Genomic DNA, 793 nt, shown 5'->3' on the forward strand with positions numbered 1-793 from the left:
TGGGCGTGTCCTCCGGGCGCCCGCTCGGCTCTCGGTCTAGGGCCCCCGCGGGGCTTTTCGGGGTGCAGGTCACGATCCGGTGCCCGCCCCAGCCCGCCTCCTCCAGAACCTTCCCCAGCCCCTGCTCAGGCGCGGGAAGCCAGTGCCGACCCCCGCCCCGGCCTCGGGGGGAGGGGACCCGTCCGCCGGAGTCTCAGCCCAGAGGCCCCCACGGTACGAGCCTGTCACCAGCCAGCGGTGGCTCATGCCTCACATGAGCTCGTGACCCCCGCAACGCCCCCCGGCCTCTTCGCCCCCCAGCGACAGGAGCTGCGTTTGGAGTTGCTCTGGGGGCTGCCTTCGGGGAGTAGGAGAAAAGGTCGTGAGCCTGTCGGGGGACGGGCCGGACTCCCCCCCGCTTTCCTCCACACCCCTCCCCTTGTCCCCCGCCTGTCCCGCTCCTCCCTCACCGAGCACCCAGTACCCCTCCTGGGACTCCGTCGCCCGGGCCTCCCTGGAGCCCCTACCTTCCCGCCAGGCCGCCACCCGGCACCCTTCAGGTCTCCCCCTGAGTGTCACCGCGGCCGAGGGCTTCCCGGACCCCACTCGGATGAGAGCCCCTTGTCACACGATGGCTCTTGCCTCAGACACCTTCTGTGCTGTGAGTCAGGTTTGGATTGTGCGCTTGTTAGGGTGTCTGTCCCCCGTGAGCTGTGAACTCTGAAGACGGGTGCAAGTTGGTTTTGCTCACTGCTGTGGAGACACCACCCTCCAGCACCGCGTGTGCAGGGGCGGGCGTGGGGGGAGGGTGGGG

At 69.9% G+C, this 793-nt stretch overlaps 1 protein-coding gene across 1 annotated transcript in view; it reads left to right on the forward strand.

Moving 5' to 3' along the window:
- Window positions 1–793, forward strand: part of LOC103610703 — a 6,116-nt gene that overhangs the window by 3,748 nt on the left and 1,575 nt on the right. Inside the window, exon 3 of the mRNA XM_008594815.1 lies at window positions 454–640. Within this exon, the coding sequence (XP_008593037.1) occupies window positions 454–640 (187 nt within the window). The remainder of the gene's footprint in view (window positions 1–453; window positions 641–793) is intronic.

The sequence above is a fragment of the Galeopterus variegatus genome, unplaced genomic scaffold (assembly GCF_000696425.1).
Source record: "Galeopterus variegatus unplaced genomic scaffold, G_variegatus-3.0.2 Scaffold167, whole genome shotgun sequence".
Classification (NCBI taxonomy): Eukaryota; Metazoa; Chordata; class Mammalia; order Dermoptera; family Cynocephalidae; genus Galeopterus; species Galeopterus variegatus.